This window comes from Neomonachus schauinslandi, chromosome 12 (assembly GCF_002201575.2).
Source record: "Neomonachus schauinslandi chromosome 12, ASM220157v2, whole genome shotgun sequence".
Taxonomy (NCBI): Eukaryota; Metazoa; Chordata; class Mammalia; order Carnivora; family Phocidae; genus Neomonachus; species Neomonachus schauinslandi.
In genome coordinates this window covers 28,489,419-28,509,088 of record NC_058414.1, presented here as the reverse complement: position 1 = coordinate 28,509,088, position 19,670 = coordinate 28,489,419, and the positions used below count along the sequence as shown (strand labels likewise).

Sequence of the window (19,670 nt, the reverse complement as noted above, 5' to 3'; positions counted from 1 at the left end):
TGATGATTTATCTACTTGGAAAACAGGTGGTAAGAATGATGATCTTTCAACAACATGAATTGCGTGCTAATGCTTTTATTTTTTTTTTGTGTCCAATAGACAGAATGTGCAAATTTTATCCGCGTACTTCAACCCTATAACAAAACTCACATTTATGTGTGTGGAACTGGAGCATTTCATCCAATATGTGGTTATATTGATCTTGGAGTCTACAAGGAGGTAATATAATGAAATAGCATGAAAACAATTAGTTATAATACCTTGTCACTTAATGTCTTTGACATAAAACAGGCAGATTTGAATATAAAGTTTGAATCATATAGTTTATGAATCACATAAGAACTCATGTTCCCAATCACCTTATAGATTGCCATTTTGATTACACACTTTATCTACCCAATAAAAAGTTTTTTGATTAGAAGTTTTTTAATGAGATGATCAAAATTAAAAGTGTAAAATGTTGAAAGTGTTTGTTTTCTATAGACTCTGTGTATGTTCTTATTTTCTTTTGCATTTCCATTGTAATTAGATCTATATTAGTTGCTGTTAGTAAAAATCCACATCCCATATGACCTTGCAGTGGAATTGTATCTTATAAATTATTTCATTTTTCCCATCCAGCAAATTTGACCCGTTATATATGGTTACACACTAAGTACAGATATTTTTTTTTTTTCTTAAAATTATATACATAGTCATTAGCACAATGAATTCATTATTTCTGCTGGGCCGAATTGCCATAGTGCAAATAAAGATGTACTAAATTAAGAGGAATATATTCCAGCTATCAATGAGCATTTTAATAAATGAGAAACATGCAGATTTCAGTAGTTTAATTAGTAACTGATACATTAAAGTGCCTTCTTTGTATCATGGACTATGCCAGGCACTTTATATGGATTGTCTCTGAAATTTAACAACGCTTTTAATTGAAGTTAGTACCTTTATAAGTCCCAACTTACAAGTTAGTAAAACTTGAGTCTCAGTGGCATTAAATAACATGCCTAAAATCACCCAGCTAATAAGTGGTCTGGCAAGGAATTGAACCAAAGCAGTCTGTCTCTAGAGCAAGCATGCCCAACTGAGCTTTAGAGTACATACCCTAAATTGTTTCTTTGTATGGGTTTGATGAGTTGTACTGTCATCCTTATGTTTATGTATATACTACTTGTGAATAACCACACATATTTGCAGGATAATTCGCTGTGTGTTTGAAAGTAAAGTTTGGGTTTATGGAACAGGTTTCTTTACATTGATTTAACTGATTCATGCAGAGATCAAACCCACAGCTGTGGCTGGATTAATTTTCCTCTCTAACCAACTTGTCTAACCAGCGCATTCTCAACTGTTTGAAAATAAAGCAACCCTCATAGTTAAATCTCCGAACCACTAGGAGACTTGGCAACTTGAATCCATCATTCTTTGTTGCTGGTGTAATGTTCTCTTGCCTAGCTTTGATGAAGGGTAATATATAACATAGGGTGTAATTATATTAGATAGCCCCACAGCCTGGATGTGTTTTGAGGCCTGAGGCTAAAGGCCAAACTCACAACTTGCTGAGGGGTGCAAATAGTGTTCTTTAACTCCTGAAAGTCACAAGTGCTGAAAGGGAATTTAGATGGAGCTAATTACTTAGCTTGAGGCTGTCAAGAGGGCCTGGGACAGTCAGATTTACAAGGTCTGTGACTCAGAGAATTATGGGTGAGCTGGGAGGTGAACCTGGTGATTTTTCCACCGGTCAAGAATACAGGTAATTGTATGGCAACGCTGCGTGAAGATTGTTAACTTTTTTCAATGAATTATTAGTCCCAGGAATCATTGCTCCTCCAGAGGGAATTTAGAAGGCTCTTCCATTTTCAAATAGATGAGGTTTCTCCTGATGGGGCTGGAAAGAGGGACCGGCAATATGTAAGAGGGATGCAGAAGGGAAGTGTGGGAAGGCCCCTTCCTGGGAAATCCTGGGACAGTGAGAGGAAAGAGGAGAAAAGCTCAAATGAATCCCAGATTTCTGTCCTCGGCAGTGAGTCAGAGAGTGGTGTTACTGAGGTGAGAATAGTAACAAGTTTGCGAGGGAAACGGTGAGTGAGTCTTGTACGTTCTGCATTTGCAAAATGTTCGGTTAGGTCATGCCGAGCCGGCAGTGGGATCCAGATTTCAGGACAGGAGTCAGGGCAGTTGTCAACAGCTAATCGTTGGAGCCTGGGCAGCCAGAGTTTGAATTATGGCTTCGGTCAGTTACCAGCTCCGTAGTCTTATGCGCCCTGCATAAACTCTTGAAGCTTCTGTTTATTCAGCAAAATGAGGATGATAATAATAGTAACTATCTCACAGAGTTATTTGAAGGATAAAATGAGAAAATGCTTGTATGGGCTTTGGCACAGCCCTTGCTTCATTCCAGTCACTTACCACTTACGACTCAGCCGTACTAGGCAAGAGGAACACGAAAGGCAGCAAGGATTTGGAAAGTGTGTATGTAAACTTCATGGAAAAATAATGTCTGCGATGTGTGTATGCATGTATGTGTATGTATAAATGTGTGTTATATGCGTGTGTGTATACATGTGTGTGTATGTATAGATGTGTTTGTGTGTGTGTGTATGTATATATATATTCTGTATGTGTAAATATATACATTTATTCTGTGATACCAGCAATGCCTGTTATTTATTTAGTAATTACACTAGAAGGATGTTCTCTCCTCTGGGATCTCCCCTCTGCTGCCAGAAATCTCATCTTTAAATGGGGGTGGTATTAACAATAACTCTGCCTAGCTGCCCTGATAACTAAATGTTTTCCTATCATGCTCATCTCTTTACTTCAACAATATACGTTGGTATGTTTTGCTTACTTAATTACGCTGAAGGAATTTTCTTATAAAACTGAAGTTGTCTCAAACGTTAGTGTCCTGTAATTCAGTCAGTTTATCTCCCAAAGTCCACTCAGTCAACCATTATTTTTTACAAAATTTTCCTCTTGGTGTCCTTGACTCTGGCTTAAGGAAACTCTCTTTCCTGATAATTGCTTTGTCCAGGAGATTATAAGAGAGACCTTGTCCTAAGCCTTCAAGATATCAATGTTATGGGCTTATCTTGAGAATGTAATGAAATGTTGCATCTTAAAAACAGAAGTCTGTACAGTTAGGAGGGTTTATCTAGTACTTTTCATCAACTGTGACACTCTCCTATTTTCTTGGTCTTTCCTTTTTAACTTTTTACTCTAATCTTCTGCCACGCTGGGATTCAGTTTACTTTTTCCCATTACAATATCCTATTATAGGCTTTAGAGTCAACAGTTCTGTTTGATCTGTGGAAAATAATGTGCCCTTAATGATATTTAAACACACACGAGTGCCACTGTCTACAGGTGTTTTTTTCCCTGACATCTCTGTAGCCTCATTCGCAGTTGGGAAGCATGCCCTAAATGGGTTCTCACTGTACCTTTTCCATGCCAAGGTTCCACTATCACAGCTTGTCATTAGCTGGCCTGTTCCAACTAAACATACTTGGATTTGATCATATTACATGGTCATGGTGAATCTATAAATTGATTTTAACACATTTTTAAATCCATGAGTTTGAAATTCTGAGGTGAGATTAGTTAACAGCATGAACTTTGGGGACAGCCCTGAGAGTTCAAGCTACTGCTTTGCCTCTTACTAGCTATGTGCTGCTGAACAAGATAGTTAACCCCTTCTGTCCTCAATATTCCACTTGTGAAGCTGGAATTCTTAAAGTAGCTATAGCTTTAGGCTTATGGTGAGGATTCAATGAGACAATGTACATAAATTTCCTGGGCCCACAGTTAGTACCTAATGGCAGGGACTATTCCTGTTAGCATGAAAGTGCATTTACTTAAAACTATGAAATAGCCATTGTCAATCATGCTATTTAAATTACTACCACTGTTTTTTTTTTTTAATAAGGTCATTACTATTGGTTCTGTTCAGAAGAAACAAATCTGAAATGACAACACAGTACAACAAACAATCCAATTCCCTCTATCCCTTTTGCTTCATTGCTTACTTTCTAGATAAGTAGCACTGAATGTTCCTTTCTCATTATGCATGTGTTCTGATACAACTTGGTAGATACATCGTCTAGAGAAAATATCTGAAATGCTAGATTTCTCTAACTAGTGCATATGCAGAGTGAGTCATCAGCCTTTCTGCTGGGTGGTAGTGTTGTCATTGTTATGAAACACTCAAACTCATGGGGCCATATTCATTATACATTCATATTTTTCTTGGAAAGTTCAACTTAAGATGTTATTTTTTCCTGAATATTAAAAGTCTGCCAATGTCATTCTGTCTGTGGCCACTATTATAAAAATAGATACTTCAGCCAAAATAACTATGTGGTTTTAATGTGTACAGTGTTTTTATAATAGTGAAAATACTACAACAGGGTTTTTTTTGGTTGTTGGGTTTTTTTTTTTGTTTTTTGGGGTTTTTTTGCCCACATGTATCAACAGCTCTGTAAATGGACTGCCTGCCTTAGCACGCTTTTATGTCTCTAAAATCACAAAATGTCACAAGGCCTATTTTGGTTTAGTTGAAGATGTGTGAGTAAATAAACCACAATAGTAATGAAAGTGTAATTATTTTAGTAAATTCATTTCTTTTTTTTTTTTAAGCAATCTTTATACCCAACGTGGGGCTCAAACTCATGAACCTGAGATCAACAGTCACATGCTCAATGGACTGAGCCAGCCAGGCGCCCCATAAATTCATTTCTTAGATGAGGAAATTAGCTTATTAGGCTCAATAAATTTGTTATTAGCCTTAAGAAATGTGTGTGCTTGATGGTGATTTTGATAATGAGAGTGGTCCAGACTCAGTGAATTGATGGTTATATCACTACTTCCAATTGAAAAATTCATTCAGTATTATCATTACTACTTCGGGCAAACACAGACCAAAACATGGGAATTGAGCCTTGCCAGAAATAATATTTGCTAAAGAGTTAAGGAGCACAGCATGATGCACATGCTATATGCTCAATCAGTTTTTGTTGAATTAATGAGTTAGAATTTAGTTCTTATCTCCTATCTTCTTGCTGATTGGCTATTTTAAAAAATCTCACTTGTGTTAATTTTTCTCATAACAGGAAGTTATATTCAAACTAGACACACATAATTTGGAGTCTGGCAGACTGAAATGTCCTTTTGATCCTCAGCAGCCTTTTGCTTCGGTAATGACAGGTAAGATCAATGGCCTTGCTTTTAGGTGGTTTTCTGAAAAGGTATGTGTAGACTAAACCACATTTTCTTATTGAGTTAAAGATTATTTGGGATTACTCTTTCACTGGCTATTTGATTATAGTATTTTAGTGCCAAATCTCTATATTTAGCAACCTTATTATCAGGGGAAGCCGAGCAGATCCTTCATTTCTACACAGTTTTTTTATTATTATTATTATTTATATTTATTTATCTGAGTAAGAGAGAGTGAGAGCACAAGGAGGGGAAAGGGCAGAGGGAGAGGGACAAGCAGACTCCCCGATGAGCAGAGGGCCAGCCTGGGGTGATCCCAGGACCCCAAGATCATGACCTGAGCCGAAGGCAGATGCTTAACCAACTGAGCCACCCAGGGGCCCCTCTATACAGTTTTTAAATGAAGTTCTGGTTGAATTCTTTTTAATGCAAATGACACATACTTACTTGTTCTATAATTTTATATTTAGATGTCTCAGATTTTCTTATACTAAGCTATGTCCCTATTTGGCTTACTACAGAAGTTAAATTTAGCAATTCCTAAACATAATAGGTTACAAAATATGTTGAAGATTTGAGTGGAAGGATTAATAGTGAGATGTAGTGGATAAACTAATAAAACAAATGATAGAATACAGATAACATAGAATACAGATAATAGAATTTTATAACATCTTTTCCCCGCAATTTCACATTAACCTGATTGTAGTAATGGAAATGTGAATTTTTTGCTAGCACATTCAGTCTTCTCTTGCTTTGTCTACATCTTAAATTCGCTTGTGGGGTGATTATCCTGTTTAAAGAAGGCAGTGCTGTGTGGTCTGAAGTCTGTTCTGAGGAATGTTGGCACGACCTCTGAATTTTAACCATTATAAGGACCCCTTTTGTCTTGGTTTGGTTCATGACTTTACTCTCTTTTTATTGAACTTGTCTATCAAATGTTTGAATAGACGGTAAGAGTGAAGCACCATGACGTTTTAATTTTCACTTAGTGAGAACTAGTGATCTTCCTTTGAAGTGAAAGCATGCGTGTTTTTGTGTGTTTTGAAAATTGTATGACTGATGTTCAGTCATTATCCTCAGAAAGGGAGTTAGATGATTTGGGATTCTGATCTGTCAAGTGGGGTTGACATATCCTTAATAAAAACAATGGACTATGGGCATCGGTGAGCCCTCTTACAAATCCCTAAGTGATTTAAATACAAAGAAGACAGTTTTAAAGCCTGGATATACAGATACAGTTTTTAGGTTGAAACACACCTTTTTTTTTTTTTTTTTTAACAATATGTTCAAATATCTATAGTTTTTTTTTTTCAAACGAATAGTTTGTTTCCTTTACTCTTACCAAGTAAGAGTCTTTATTGATGTTGTTATTATCCTTCTGTTTTTTAAAAATTTGCTCCACAAATGAAATATTGTCATTTACCATTTATTTTAGGGGATTGCTTTAAGAGAAGGGAGTGGTATCATATCTACATTTACTTTACCTAACTGGATTTCTCTCTTTTGTGTTTTGTTTTGTTTTGTTTTGTTTACCTTTGGAAATTGACTCTTGCCATTATTTAGATTGGTTGACTCAAATAGTTCAGTAAAAGGTTATTCAGATGGATGTAATCAGAGGATTTAGAAAGTATTTCAATCACTTATAGAAAGTCAGAATTTTAAAGATAATATTTCTGAGGAAAATTGGATTTTAGTGATAAAACAGTGTCTTTCACTGATCTTATACTTAGCCATTTAAAAATCTAAATGCTCTATAGAGATTAGCCTTTTCTTTTTTTATTTTGGTCTATTACGTGTACTCAACATTATTGACTATAAAGATTTCTTGAAATAGAGGCTTAGCTTTCAAAGGGGCAATATATTCTACTGTAGGGACAACATTCTTGTCTCTCCCCCCTCCAAGTGCTGACTAGCATTAGGGAACACTGGCCCCCACTCCCCTTTCTCTCCTTCAATCCTTTTCTCTTCCCCTTCTTCCCTGATCTCTTCCTTCTCCCTCCCCTTCCTCTCATCCTTCTCTTTCCCTTCTTACACCTCCCCCCCCTTCCCCCCCCCTTTTTTTTTCTCCCCCCCCCCCCCCGCCCGCCCCCCCCCCCCACTTCTCTCTTTCTGGTAAAACATGGATATGCATTTTACATAAATAACAGGACAAAGAAGTTCGGTATGCAGTAATAGCCACATCTTTCCCTTTTCAGGAATTCTTGTGTATCAGAACCATTAGAGATGTGATTAGCTACAAGGAATGCAACATGTTATAATTACCAAGAATGACTTCAGTGCTGAAAGCTCCCTTTCAGCAGAGGTTAGGCAGAGAAAAGTTGTGGTCATTGAGGTTGTATTGGTTAAGTAAATACTAATTACACAATCCATTCCTCATTATGGCATTTACTTTTTAGTATTTTTTGTGCTGCTACGAAGACAAACTCTTAATTATGATGTGTCCTTGAGTTATTTGTGGGAGAGGGGAAAGGAGGAAGAGCTTATTCATAAGAGAAGCTAATGCATATGCAATTATGAATTCAGAAGACTTTGGCCATTTTTATCTTCAGGTCTCTAGCACCAGCGTACCACAGTTCATTGGGTTATCTTGTCTTCGACTCTACAAATTTTTCAAAATTTGAACGTGAAATTTATGAAACAGTATCTTCTCATGTTAAGCAAGAAACGTCTTTGGTTTCATGCAATGAAATTAGTATATTGCAAATAGTGTCTGCTGCTGTATTCTTAGAAGTCCTGTGTATTCTCTTCTCCCTCTCAGATGAGTACCTCTATTCTGGAACAGCGTCTGATTTCCTTGGCAAAGACACGGCATTCACGCGGTCCCTTGGGCCTACTCATGACCATCATTACATCAGAACTGACATTTCGGAGCACTACTGGCTCAATGGTTAGTGATTTTCTCTTTTCATTTTTTTGCCTTGGCTTTTGGATAGATAAGAAACTCATTATTACTCATTCAAATGTGTTTGGGAATAAGTGGTTTAGCTTAACATTATAAAATGCATTTGATTAATTCCCCACTAAGACAAATCTCCAGAGCCTGTTGTGTATATAATAATAATAGCTGACACTTACTGAAAGTGTGCTATTGTCCTTGACGCTGTTCCATGCTCTAATTGATTTTTTAAATGTCCACAATGACATATGAGGTATGCATTATTATTATTATGTGCCTTTTTAAGATGAGTAAACAGAATGAAGTTGAGAAATTTGGTCAAGTTCTTATAACTTGTCAGTTGTAGACCCTGGGGTTCAAGTCGGCAATCTTTCTCCTGAAGTCTGTTTTTTAATGACTAATCCAAATACTGTCTAATAGCCTAACAACAAAGGGATAGGTTGTAATGCTAACTTCTTTTGTTGAAAGGTTATTTATACTTGGGTTGACATGTCCTTCTAAAATTTTAAGCATATTAATATTGACATAAGTTTATCTGATTACTTTTTTGTTTGGAGGTGATACAGTATTCTGAGTTTTAAAAAAGCCACTAATGAATTAATTGATTAATTAATTAATTTATGTTTGTTTATGTTCTCCTGCCTTATAGCAGATCAGGTTTTATCATGATAGTCTAATGTTTTCTAATTATCATACGACTTTATTATAAAGCATGGCAGAATAACATAATATTGCCATTTAAGCAAACAAACAACATTTCTCTTTCCCACCATAAATACTGGGTTTTGGTGGAGGAGGCCTGGGTAGACATTTCCTAGGGGCTATCCCTCTATCTCTCAGTATCATTTAAGCAGTGACAACATAAACAAAAGGGAAAAATGCTTTAAAACATTTCTTTAGTCAGAACCTCCAGATCCATTTGTTTACACAACAATGGGATCTCCCTTGACCAAAAGAGAGCCTGTTACCGGGGAAGACAAATTTAGAAGATCTCCCAACTATGTGATTACTCATTAATTTCTCTACACTCAGACAAGGCAAGACTATCTTCTTGAGCATTGTGAGGTTTTTGTGGAAATACTTGGTTTGAGAGTGAGTGCATGGATTTTACCAAATTACTTACCCATCTGTTTAGGTAGCAAGATATACTTATGGCTTTAAAATGAAGTATAGATTGTATTTCTTAATCTTGGGATGGCAAATGTCATCATATTGCCACTCTTTTCGGAGATTATTCTATTTATTCCTTAACAATGACATGTCCATTAAGAAGTCTGTCGCATTGCTGAATTAATAAATGTAGGAAATCTTTATTCAACTATTATTTGACTAGCATGTTTTTCTTAAATGCTGTGTGAAGAGAATTACAAAATAGGAAGCCTTGCATTGGTTTAACATTTAATAACAACTTTTGAGGACCCTTGGCATACTGAATGCTTTTCTACTCATGGACTTGCAAAGATTACATGGGAGGGTTACTGAACTCAGGGGTGACTACCGGAAGCATTAGAAGAGAGTGGGAGTTGGGGCTGGAAAGCTATAAATATTATCCTGACATCACGGGGAAGTGAAGTATGGTTTAGTTCTTTTTTTTTTTTTTTCTTTAGGTATAATTGACACATAACATTATATTAGTTTCAAGGGTATAATATCATGATTCAATATTTGTATATATTGCAAAATGATCGTAATAAGTCTAGTTAACATCTGTCACCATAAAGTTGGAAGTATTTTTGTGTGTGTGATGAGAACTTCTTTTTTTTTTTTTTTTATTTATTTGACAGAGAGAGACACAGCGAGAGAGGGAACACAAGCAGGGGGAGTGGGAGAGGGAGAAGCAGGCTTCCCGCTGAGCAGGGAGCCTGATGCGGAGCTTGATCCCAGGACCCTGGGATCATGACCTGAGCCGAAGGCAGATGCTTAACGACTGAGCCACCCACGTGCCCCATGATGAGAACTTCTAAGATCTACTCTTAGCAACTTTCAAATGTGCCATACAGTATATTAACTGTAGTCACCATGCTGTACATTACATCCCCATGACTTACTTATTTTATAACTGGAAGTTTGTACCTTTTCACCCCCTTCATCCATAACCTGATCTTAATTAGGGAATCGGATCTTTGTTTTTTATAAAGTAACTGACAGTAGTATGAAGAGAAGACTAAAAGAGAATGAGGATAGAGAAAGAAGCCATAGCAAGGAATCAGGAAAATGTGGGACAAGAACAAAGGTATTGGCAGTTGAGACGGATGTGAGAATATACAGCAACAAATATTTGAAATAGAAGATATTTGGGAATAGAAGAATCCAAGGATCTGAGGATGGAATTCAAGAGAACGTTTTAGATACTGAGAAAACTTTGTGATTAGAGAAGTCAGTGGAAAGGAAGAAAGGAGAAAGGATACACATTTGAAAAGTCTCAGTGGACTGAATGCAGGCAAATGACTAAGAATTAGAACTAATGTTTATGGTTCTAAGACATTCAAGGCAGAATGCTTATTGATTAATGGCCAGGGGACCATAAAACCCGGTTTGCCCGGGACATTTCCAGTCTACCTCTAATGTTCTGTAGCTCTCAAAAGTGTCCTAGTTTAGACAGGAATCACAGCTCTGTTTCTGTGGAATTTAATTCCGTAGGTTTAAATCCTGAATATCACTTATTTGTGACCTTGGTCAAACCTTTCTGTGCGTCTACATTTTTTTGTAAAAATTTGGCATAATAATAGTATTTATTCACAGGGTGTTCTAAGGATTAAATTAGATCATATAGGGAAGATCATATTGGGAAGCCTGATGGAAGACAATTTTAAGAGCAGTTCAGTTGTCAATGCTTTCATCACATCATTGTCCTTATTCTTGAAGGTGAAAAAGGCAGGAGGTGGGACTAAAACACCAAAGTCTCTGTGGTTCACTGATAATCTATTTAGCTGTAACTATTGACCACCTTTTCTTTCTCTCTCTCTGCATTTCATAATTCTGTGAGTTCATCCACTCTCAGATTTCCAACTGTTTCCTGTGCTCCAGTATTTCCTGAAACTACATTTCCAAGCCTTTTTTCCTGCAACTCGGAGCCCTTAAGAATACTTATTTGGGTGTCTTACATTTTCATCCCAGATCACAAGAAAGAAGCTGATTGTTTTGTATGCAAATAAAGATATCTAAGCCTTCGCCCTGATTGTTCCACTAAGATGCTTTGATTTTTTTTTTACAAGTTGTTTAAGTTGTGATCCTTTGCTTGAGTTTCTTTAAATATGCAGAGACAGATATAGATAGAGATACATAAAAGACTAATTGGATCTAAAAATCTAAAATCTAAAATTATCTTGTTTTCCCTTTCTAACCTGCCCTTCAATGCCAGTTTCCTGAGTTCTATCTATCTTAACTTTCTAAACATTATTCACCCAGTTACCTTGAAGTTATCTTGGATTCCTTCCTCTCCCCCACCCCCTTTATCTTATCTGTCACTAGGGGCTTTTACTTCCCTCAAAATATCTATCGACCTTGTTGTTTCCATGGCCATCTTTCTATAGGTCTTCATCACTTGATCTCTGGGTTCTTGCCACTATTTTATTGTTTGTTAATTCATTTTCCTATCGCTGATCTCTTCTGCTTCAAATTTATTTTATATAGCGTCCACACGGGTCGCTATTTTAGGCACTTTTAAAGTATTATTTTATTTACTGATATAATCCTGAGAGAATTACTATTCCCACTTTACATTTGGGGGCTAGATTAGAAGTCAGATATATTGTTTATAGATAGCTAGCAGATGGGAGACTGAGACTCAGGGATGTCTTTCTTGCTCTAGACACTTTTTTCTTGACATTTTATGATGTATTTTATGATCAACCTAAATTCTGCTCTTCTGACTGCACATTCCCTGCTTTTGGAGCCTCATTTACAGACAGAGGCCATGCCTAAATGCTATGTTGTGCAATAGCAAACTGAGGATGTGGGTTTGGTCGTAGGCACTAGAGCCCAGAGAGAACGTGTGGTTAGGTAAGTGATGTGGAAGACCTCGGCAGAATCTCTGAATTCAGGGTTAGTGCGACCATCAGATCAGATGTTTGCTGATGGACAGGTAGGCCAGAATTAGAAGAACACGATGCTTCAGGAGACCCATTCAGCCGAGGAGCTTCTCAGCCCATGGAAACTAGGGCACAGCAAGGGAGAAATTATAGAAACTATATGAGATTCTTGTAATGAGGAAGTACTTGATTGGCTAAGGCAAAAGATTGACTTGCTTAGGGAGCATTTCTGTTTTCCATTCTGAGAAGTGGCCATTTTCCAGATAGAATCAACCTGGGGTCCAAAGACAGAGGTCAGTGGATCATCTGGCTGGAGTCGGGAATGCATGGAAACAAAATACAGTGATAGAGGAACTGTGAAGATTACTGCGAATAAGGTTATCATAGACATGATCTTATTCAACCTTATATTCCATAAATTAAGACGGCATGAAGAAGGTGTGTCCAGGTCTGTTAGCCCCCAAGCCTGTCATTCCATTCCAGTACCAAACTTCTGAGGGCAATAGTGTCTCCTGTCTCTGGAATCTCAAGTTTGACTGCCCTTTCAGTGACAGTTTTGGGAATAGAGGCTGTTTTTGCCTTAACACTGGACCTGATGTAGCAGTTACTGACAGGCTATTTGCTCGAAAGCGGCACTAATATAGTAGATGCTAGCCACATGTACATTTAAATTGATTAAAATTAAATGCATTTAAAATTTGGTTCTTAGTCATACTGGACATAGTTCAAGTGCTCACTAGCCGCATGGGCTAAGGACTATTGAACAGCACAGATATAAAACATGTCCATCATCACAGGGTTTTCTATTAGGCCCTGCTGGTCTAAAGTGTACTTATTTATTAATTATGTGCAGTAGCTCACAATCAAATAATGCAACACAAGTCTAAATTTTCTTTACTGTTCACTTAGCATCTAGATGTGAAACTCACGCCTCAGTTTCATAAAATTGTTGCCAGGTTGAAAGAACTGACAGGGCGCCTGGGTGGCTCAGTCATTAAGCGTCTGCCTTCGGCTCAGGTCCTGATCCCAGGGTCCTGGGATTGAGCCCCGCATCGGGCTCCCTGCTCAGCGGGGAGTCTGCTTCTCCCATTCCCGCTCCCCCTGCTTGTGTTCCCTCTCTCTCTGTGTCTCTGTCAAATAAATAAATAAAATCTCAAAAAAAAAAAAAAGGAAGAACTGACATTTGATATTTCAGATGATGGAGTCGATGTCAATGTCTAATCAGTTTCTTCTATATATTGTAACATCATAGTGTTATTTATTTCTGGTTAGACAAGTTTCAAAGTTTTTTCCTGTTAAATTTTGCTCTCTATACTTTCACTTTTAGTTTAAAATCCTATTTTTTACATGTTTGTGATTAAACTCTTATAAATGTAAATTGATATTACATTTAGAATAAGTGAAATACAGAATTAAATTAAATTTGCAATTGAGTGTGTTTAAATAATTAACCTTTTAAAAAATATGATCCTATGTGAATCTTTTTTAGGTCCATAAATTCCTTGATGCTTGTGTGTATGCCATATTTTGTTCTTTGCCCTGCCTGGAATTAGCCAGAGCAAGATCAGCTATCCTCTTCACTTACAAGTCCAAGGATCCTTGTCAGAATTTCTCAGGACTTTATCTAATCCAGGTTCAGTAGCCCTAAGAAGTATGAATCCCGACTCCTTCTTTGAGAGACTAATCCTTCTGTTAAATACCTCACCAGGAGGATGAAAAATTGCAAAGATGCGGTACCACGGGCAGTTCTGGATGAAGTCTTAGATGGTTCCACACTTCTCTTTTTCACTTTCTTTATCAACTTAATCTTAGAACCATCCGGAAATAGGAATGTAGGTAGAAGTCAGAGTGGTTACTCAAATATAGTGGAGTTTTTGTGAGAATTTTAGGATAAAGCTTAGAAGTATGACCATTTGGAAGATGAAAACAAACAATGATGCTTCAAATACATGTGTTTTTGTTTTCTTTCCTGGAGTAGATGAGAACTTTTGTTTTAAATTTTTATTTTTAACATATGCAGGCAGTTTTCATTTGAAGTTTCTCCTGGTAAGTTCTGTTGTCTCCAAAGTCTCTTTCTACTCGAAAGGGTAACATTTTTAAAAAGTGGTAGCGAGAAGATATTGCAAGAAGAAGTGAACGAAAGTAAGGAAGTCACTATTTGCTAAATCATGGTGTAGGTGTGCTCATCCGGGTGCAAAGAGGTTCATGATGCATATTGCAGGCTCTGTGGGTTGATGCCATTTTCATTAGGCAGTGCCTCTTAGTGTCATGCTAATAGTTCATTTGTGAAAATGCATGATTTCAAACTCTATCCCTATTAGAGCATGTCTTTTAAATGCTGAAGGAGAAAAATGTGCTATTATAATAAAGCCCAGGTGTCTGTTGTTATGATTTTAAATTATTTAGTGCAACAATTGTTCATGTCATACACTGATTAAATGATAACTATTTTTACTCAAACTTGGCAGGAACTCAGGAAAGAGTTTCTATATTAAAATACTAGCATCAATATTCTTCTTAGACAGGACCTCAGTTGAATCTGCAAGAAAGATATTTTGTATTCTTGAAATGTATTTATTTTTACCTCTTGAGTATGCTTATTATTTAAATCACACAATAGAGTACTATTTGATACTAACTCATTTTTTATAATTAGATTTCTTCCTATAATAAACATTTGGCTTAAAAACCCCTATCATTCAATTTTTTTATATTACTCCAAAATGGTTGTCTTATAGTACTTAAAAGAGAACCAACATTTAAAACAGAATCTAATAAAATCAACAGTCGCTGAATATAAGTGATTGTTCATCTATGAGCATCTAGGCTCTGTTGATCATCTGTGTTATATATTAGTTGAAAGGTGAAAGAAATATAAATTGGGAAAGTATCTACTCTATTTTCTCCCACTGATGTCATAGATAAAATTCCTGGAATGTAGACTAGTGTCGTATTCTACCTTTGACCATTTCAAATGGTGATGCCTGCACTTGGACAGTATTTTCAATATCCAAAGTAGGTTTTTCTGTGTATTTCTGCAATAGGATAACTGCACTTGGACAGTATTTTCAATATCCAAAGTAGGTTTTTCTGTGTATTTCTGCAATAGGATAATAGGAATTGTCATATTTATTTGGACTCCTTGCAGACCATCTACATTCTGTGTTGTCGTGGAATTGATTTTTTTTTTGTTGAACTTGGTAAACAAGTGAAAACCTAACAGTTGGCTCCTCTGGACCACTTCACCCATCTGAGTATCTGAGGAAAGCTTTACAAGCCACTCTGTCTCTCACCCTTGAATTCCTTTTATCTGTAATGATTATCAGTTTCACATCACTGAATTCTCATGTCCTCTCTAGAGAGAGAAGACTGAATTTTGTACCACAATGTTATTTTTTAAATTATAAATTCAACTCAGTCATTAAAGTGATAGGATTTAAATGTTACAAGGGTGACATGCTTCATGTAGAGCTTTTATTTAAATTAAATTAGATAGCTATGATAAATTCTACTTGTGTGAACCCCCTTTTTAAGTTCAAATATTTGTTAAGATAAAACAAGCCAATCATATTCCTATAACTTATGTATATTTTCAGTTTTATCCCTTTTGTGTCCTACTCCTACTCAGGAGGGGCAGAGGGAGAGGGAGAGAATCCTTAAGCAGACTCCCTGCTGAGTGTAGAGACCATTTTGAGGCTCAATTACAGGACCCTGAGATCATGGAGCCAAAATCAAGAGTCGGACGCTTGACGGAATGAGCCACCCAGGCGCCCCAAAACCCTACATGGTTTTCTTTCTTTCTTTTTTTTTAAGATTTTTTTAATTTATTTGAGAGAGCGTGAGCGAGAGAGAGAGCGCACAAGCAGGGGAAGGGGCAAGGGAGAAGGAGAAGCAGATTCCCTGCTGAGCGTAGAACCAGACTCGGGCCTCGATCCCAGGACTCCAGGATCATGACCTGAGCGGAAGGCAGACACTTAACCAACTGAGCCACCCAGGCACCTCCCAAAACCCTACATGGTTTTCTAAATTTTTTTTTTTTAGTGTAACCTAGGACTATATCAAAGTGAGATTATCAAGAGCATAAGAATCTGCTGGAGTTCTGAACTTCAGGGAACGAACAGGGAACTAATAAAGAACAAAGGGGAGAAAGTTCATGCACATAATTCCCCCTCACTTTTCCTCTCAAAGTTTCCCATTTAAGCAGAGAAGAAATTGGATAAGAGACTCTGGTTGACCCAGCCTGGCTGGGATAATGAAGACTGAACTACCCATCACTTTGGAATCAAACATTAACTTTTGTTTATTGAAGAAAGCTATTAGGAAGTCCTGTTTACTGGGCTATTGACCTACTGCTCTACTTTAGCAGGGGGATGATTTTCAGGACTCCTGGGGTACATGACAATAAGGCAATATTGATCTTTTTCACCTACCTCTTAACTCTCTGTTTTGTTTTTGTTATGGTGCTGGTGACTGTGGTTTGAAACTTTTTGTCTTCTCTTGTTTCCTGCTTCTATTTCCTAAAGATGGCTCTGTGCTTCCCTCCAGGCATCTCATATTTTCTACTTCATTGGGGTTCTTCCTTCTTTCTGCAATAACCACTGTCTCTAGTTTGCCTTAATCAAAAGAATTATTTCCGAATTAGTGTCACCTCATTACAGATCTGATACCTGGTTCATTCACAATTCTATAAAACCCAAACTTAAAAAGGCCCAATACTTTTTAAAGAAGGAATTAGTAACCCAAACTGACTTGTCATTGGTGCAGTGCAAAGGGGTTAGTTGAGTTGCTAATATTTTTTTCATTTGACATGTATTATGGGCATCTTTCCATGCCAGTACATTTGGAACTGTGTTCTTCGTTTTTATCAGCTACCTGTTATTCGATCAAGTGTGTGGATGTGCTAAATTTTCTATCATTCTCTTGTTAGTGGTCGTAATAATGATTATCATCCTGAAGATTTATTTAATGATAAATAACATTTATTGAACACTTATTATGTGTCAGGCACTACCAGATAGCAAGTTCTTTACACATATTAATTCACTTGGTTATCATATCAGTTATCCTACTAGGTAGATGATTGGTAGCCTCATATTAGGCATGAGAAAATTGAGGCATAGAGAAGGCAAAAATTCACGTAAGGTCACCCTTGTAGTAAGTGGGAGAGATAGGATATATACCTGCAAAGACTGTCTCCAGAGCCTTCACTGGAGTCAGCCCAAGCTCTGTTAATTAGTTGTTTTAATTTCCTTCTTCCCTTTAGCAATTACACAAAATGCAGCAAATAACATATCAAAATTTGGGATATGTTTATAGTTTTCCCTAAGCTCTTCATTCTATACATTGTGATTTAAAAAACAGTGACTCCATCAAATAAAAGGAAAATATAAAATCATAGATTCTCCAGGTTTGAAAGTACTTTCTAAGTAATTTGGTTGAGTTGTAACAATTGTGAATATCAGCCAGTAATGTTTTCACTGGCTCTCTGAAGTTCCTAGAGAACTTGTTCGAGACTTCTGCATGCTAATACATGTTTCTACCTCGTGTCATATTTATTTGTGTATGTCTCATTTCACACATTCAATTAATGGTTCTTTTTTTTTTTTTTTTTTTTTCTGCTGATAACTGTTTCACATTCAAAGACACCAATGCTATCCTGGCTGAATTGTCTCAGTATTTTAATCTAGCTTCTTTTCTTTCAAACAGGAGCAAAATTTATTGGAACTTTCCCTATACCAGACACCTATAATCCAGATGACGATAAAATATATTTCTTCTTTCGTGAATCATCTCAAGAAGGCACTACTTCTGATAAGACCATCCTTTCTCGAGTTGGAAGAGTTTGTAAGGCAAGATATATTTATCTTACTTAAGTGGCATGTATGTATATGTATGAACAATTAATTATATAATCTTGAAGTAAAAATTAATGTCCATCATTCATAAGTGGTAGGATAAATTCACACTATCTTACATGAATAATTTTTAAGATCCAAAAGTGAAAAAAAAAGATACAAATTTTTACAGTATTAGGGGTTTTTTGGTTGTTTTTGTTTTTGTTTGTTTTTTTCCCAGTGTGAACTGTTACCCAGGTTTGAGTTAGATCTCTTTGGCAGCTTGCCAAAGGGTTATCCCTTTGCCCATTTTCACTATTCCCAGTAAGATCACTGCATTGTCCTGGTCCATGGAAATTAAAATGCTTTTGTACATTAAATTTGATTTTGAAGTTGAAAGTAATATAATCACTGGAGTAACTTGAACACTAACAGAATCAGATCTGGTATTTTTATGAAAACACATCACACATGTAAAATTATGTATCTTTATAGGAATCAAATAAGTTGAAAATATGGTTATGGTAATACTGTAGTAAATATTTTCTAGAGCATTTATCTAGATTAGGTTTTGAGAATAAATGAGATAAGAAGAAGAAAAAAATAAACCAAAATGTGAAAAATTTGTTGTGAAGAACACTGCAATTCATTTTTTAAGATTGCCATCTAATATAAGTTACAGGAAACAGAATTCTATGAAACACACCCATTTTGTTCCATTCAAGTTCTCATTTGAGTGAATACAAGCTTTATAGAACAATAATGCTTCTGGAATCACACTTTTGACTTCAATATATTATTTTTTTTACTTGGATTTATCTTCCTTGAAATAACTTTTCTTAAATAGCCAGACACCTTCCGCATAAACTCTGTTATTAAGAAGAATTGCTGTTAAGTTAATAAATACTCTCAATAGGAAGCTTTTTTTTTTGGTCTTGTACAAACTTTTCATTTTCTTCCATTTGAGCCTATCACTTTTTTTCTCAATCTGTACCCTCAGGCTTTTGAATACTTCCAGGGACAGAAATACAAACCATCACAGCACTTAAAAGTGCTAATGAAAACATGGCTTTTGAATGAGGCCAGCTTGTGAGCACACATCATTCTTTACCTAGTGTCCTTGCCAATGATGCTGTCTCCCACTGATCCCTTAACCCCCAGGGGACAGAATTCTCTAAAAAGCATCCTCATTCTTTCAGAGTCCAAGAATTCACAGTAATTTCTCTTGAAGCCTCTTGCCTAGAGATGAATGGCCATTGCTTGGAGTAGTCGTGGTGTGTTAGTACTGAAGCATGCTTTATAACAACAGTATCCTGACCCTGAAAAGCTGGGCTGTGGATTGACATCATTTACATAAATGAGCTACATTAAATATGTCAAAAACGATTTACAAGTCACTTTCTGATGAACATATATAACAAGTGAGTGTTTTGTGAACGACTTCAATACTCATTTCTTCATAGGTCTAATGCATTTGATAGAAAATCATTTGTTACAAAACACTATTTTTACCCTATTCTTAAATATACTGAAAGCTAAGTTAGAGGTCAAAGAATATATTAAAAATGTAGTTGCTCCCTTTATAAACTTATATATTAAAAATATGATATAGACTCTTAAGTATCAGCCCTGGGATATTTTGTTTTAATTATGAACAAACTCCTATAGAATTGAAAAGGCTGAGAGAATTGTAGT

General features: G+C 36.3%; 1 protein-coding gene across 2 annotated transcripts in view; it reads left to right on the top strand.

The window, feature by feature from the left end:
- Positions 1-19,670, top strand: part of SEMA3D (semaphorin 3D) — a 137,113-nt gene that overhangs the window by 58,904 nt on the left and 58,539 nt on the right. For both annotated transcript variants that reach the window (XM_021689669.1, XM_021689670.1), the window contains exons 4-7: positions 100-219; positions 5,106-5,199; positions 7,973-8,101; positions 17,848-17,990. In XM_021689669.1, coding sequence (XP_021545344.1) covers positions 100-219; positions 5,106-5,199; positions 7,973-8,101; positions 17,848-17,990 — 486 coding nt within the window. The remainder of the gene's footprint in view (positions 1-99; positions 220-5,105; positions 5,200-7,972; positions 8,102-17,847; positions 17,991-19,670) is intronic.